At 30.8% G+C, this 3,617-nt stretch overlaps 1 protein-coding gene across 1 annotated transcript; it reads right to left on the bottom strand.

Moving 5' to 3' along the window:
• Positions 1 to 3,048: 3,048 nt before the first annotated feature.
• Positions 3,049 to 3,390, bottom strand: LOC113373493. Its single transcript, XM_026613787.1, has one exon. The coding sequence runs from the start codon at positions 3,388 to 3,390 to the stop codon at positions 3,049 to 3,051; it is 342 nt and encodes a 113-aa protein (XP_026469572.1).
• Between the last annotated feature and the right edge of the window lie 227 nt (positions 3,391 to 3,617).

Genomic DNA, 3,617 nt, shown 5'->3' with positions numbered 1-3,617 from the left:
AGATGTGTAATGAGTCATCAGCTTAATTCTTTCAATTTTGCCATCAAGAGATAACTGACCATATATGATCATTTATAACAGAAGTACATCGTATAGTCGGTAGTTTTTCTTGGTTTTGAGCTTTTATATTTAGTATATTATCGCTGAATGAAATTTTTAGGTACATATATTGTGATTTAAATGTTTTATGAAATTAACTGTTATTTTCAAGTTACATTCCTAAGTTTTTTTATATAATTGTTATAAAAGCTTACATGTGGGTGCAGTATAAAAGGACCAACTAAACCTTTACACTGGCAAAGGTATGAATAATGAGAAAATAGTAAATACAAGAGTAGATTCATGTAAAAAAACAATTAAACAATTAAACAAACAATAGTTTTTTCGATCCAAATAGGTTATAAATTAATAATTTTAGTAAGTATGTTTAAATATAAATCTTAACTATGAAGCGCATTATAAGACAATTAAGTTTTCTAGAAAATTATGAGTTTATTCCTGAAAAATCTGAAAATACACAGAAATGAAAATAATCTTATCAACATTATAATTTAACCAAAACTCGTAATCATTTCATAAAATAAGGCGCTTTAGTATAATATCATACAACCTCCGTTGTAACGTGATTGCGCGTCATTATGAAAATGTTTTGCCCTCAGAGATATCTAATGACTACGGGCGAAACGTATAATATGATAAACTTTTTGATTATATCATTTTATTAAAATTTTTGTAAATTATCATGAAGCAATATGTCCTGTGAATACTAGCAACATACATAAATTATTAAATAAATTGTTTAAACCACTCTTTGTAAGCCGCTAATATGTGGTTCGTTAAGATCATAAACTTCGATGATACTTCTATCAGCTACTTAGTTGCTTGGAAAGCAACCCAATTATTGTCCTAACAAGATGTTTTTATACTAGAAGGCAATATAGATCAATGATTTTTCTGATACTGATGATAAATATTTGGAACTTATTGTAGCAATGCCGGAAATAAAACATATGCACTTTGTTTCATAGTTGTAATTCAAGTTGGCTATCTTTACGGATTTGAACTCGGTACTCAGTGAATACAAACCCAATTATGAACAGCTTTTTATAAAAAATATATATATAAAATTTAGAAAGATATTTTTAATATTTGCAATATTGTTTCCAATCATGCTTTATAGTTATATCCCATCTACCAATATCGTTAGTTTCAAAAAACAAAATTTTCATGGAATCGTTTTTATGACAAATGTGGTGTCTCAGAAACTAGAACAGTGCTCTGTTTAGTTGTCTACTTATTTGATTATATTTTAAATTGTAACTTATTAGTCGTATCGTCACCCATAATAATTTACCAAAATTCTTATCAAGATGATCAAGGAGTTATCACATAATACCTTGCGCCCGTCGTCATTAGATATCTCTGAGCTGAAAACATTGTCATAATGTGGTGCAATCACGTTACAGTCATCTACCTCCTTCTGGTAACCTGATACCGCTCCTTCACTGAGGTTATATCATATTAGCGTAAGTTAGTGCCTCATTTCGCTAGGATTACTCGCTTAAACTAGATTAAACCTTCGGCAAAACACACCCTATAACCGCGCACTTCATCTGCCCGAATCCCTGGAAGTTATCTTCTCAGTTCGTCTTTTCATGTAGAAATACTCCACACTAAAATGAAATAACACGAAGTCGTGGTATTAATTAGCGCACGATTCACCTGGAGTGAATTATTTGAAATCTCTGAGAGGAAAAACGAAATTTGGCAAGGATAGAGGATATACTATTTAGGATATCTATGTACGGGATAATTTTTAAGTTTCACGAGCAAGGTATATTCGATAATATATTTGATGTAAGTTTTATCCTGGTGATAATAATAATTATTAGTGGTGTGCTGCCCAAAAGCAAGTTCTGGTATGAGTGTAAAAGTGCGTACAATATTTGAGATAGGCACGAAGACATATTGTAACTGCCACTTTGCATTTGCTTGCCAAAAAATTTGTTCTTTCAAGTTCACTTACTCGGCAAACAAGTTCCTAAAATGTTGAAATTTGTTCATTTTGAATTATATGAACCAAGATAACCTTAAATTCTACATAATTTAAATATTATCTGCTGTATGTTGTGTCCGTTAAAAATATACTAGGATATTTTTAGTGAAAACATTTGTTCAATTGTATATTTTCATTTATACTATATATGGTTTACCGATGGCTGTATTCCCTAGAAGCTATTAGACGAATTGTTTCGCAAACTTTATCTCATAGTTTAGTCCATCTGTTTGTCAGTTCATCTGCCTCAACTCTGAAACTTTTAAATGAAATAAATAGACAAGACGAGGAACTAAGCATTTCATGTAGAAATACGAAGTAGTTCGTAGATATAATTTGAAACTATTTCAGATATCTATTGATTTCTTGCTAATTTAAATTGGCATTTGTGTTATTGCATTTAATTGTATTTGTCGTAGAAGAATGTTATTTATTTGGCAATGTTCTATCATTGTAAAAATATTATTTTTAATGCATTTATTGATCACATAATTAATGTGTATAACAACAATTGTAATATAAATATGATTCAAGCCATAAAATTATTAAAATTATTAAAAAATACATAATTATTTTTTTAAATTCTGACCTAATTATTGGATTTTTTCAAAATACTGATTAAGTTTAATACTAAAATGAATGTACATACATCACCATCAAAGTCTTTATCATAATTTGAATCAATGATATGTGATATGCAACATAAATTCAATGAGTCTAAAATTTAAAATTCGATATTTCAAAATAATTGCATTGTTACTTGTTACATAAATAAACAATGATCCATACAAATGCAGTTGTTGATTTTATCGCGGCACAAAGTGCAAATTGTCAATATCTTGAGTATAGTATGTCACATCAATTATGTCAATTACAACAATGAAAAATTATTCTATTCGTTATAAATATAATAGGCTAGGGTGGGGATTAAAGATGGCATTTGATATAATCAAAAATTTGGAGTTTTTTCCTCAACAAGCAGTGCAGATATTTCAGTAAACAAATATCTTTTTTAGTTGAGGTCTCAATTCAGGTGGTATAGCATGCGAATCCTGTTCGGGTTTTCCCTTGACAAATCTTTTCCAGCGACCACCGTGGTCCTTGTGGAAACTGCTGCTGCGGCTCAAATTTTTGGATAAGTTATCCTGATTGTTGCTGTTTTGCAAAGGCTGCGGCGGGTTGGGTGGAAAAACCCAAATGGGCTGTTGGCTGAACGCCACTGGCTCAGCAGATGCAACAACTGTCGTAATTGTCTGGGACGCCTCTGGATGAACCGAGTTAGAGTGGTCTTCGCGTTTCCTCAGTTTACTACGAACGACACGAATTGCCATCATTGTACTGTTATTAACTAATAATTATCACTCTATCCAAATATTCTACGACACCCGTTTTCAACGATTTCATAAATTAAATATCACTATTTGTTTTTATACAAAAACACTTTTTATCTTCAAGCACGCACAAGACTGTAATTACCAATGTAATATTTGGCTAGAATAATTTAAATTATTTTATGCCGAAACGTGGTGCCAAACACGTCCATTCGGTTTGAAGAACACGA

The sequence above is a fragment of the Ctenocephalides felis genome, unplaced genomic scaffold (genome assembly GCF_003426905.1).
Source record: "Ctenocephalides felis isolate EL2017-DRISC unplaced genomic scaffold, ASM342690v1 CF-g0.4_SCAFFOLD_01604, whole genome shotgun sequence".
Classification (NCBI taxonomy): Eukaryota; Metazoa; Arthropoda; class Insecta; order Siphonaptera; family Pulicidae; genus Ctenocephalides; species Ctenocephalides felis.
The sequence above is the reverse complement of the archived record's forward strand: the minus strand, read 5'-3'. Positions and strand labels throughout refer to the sequence as shown.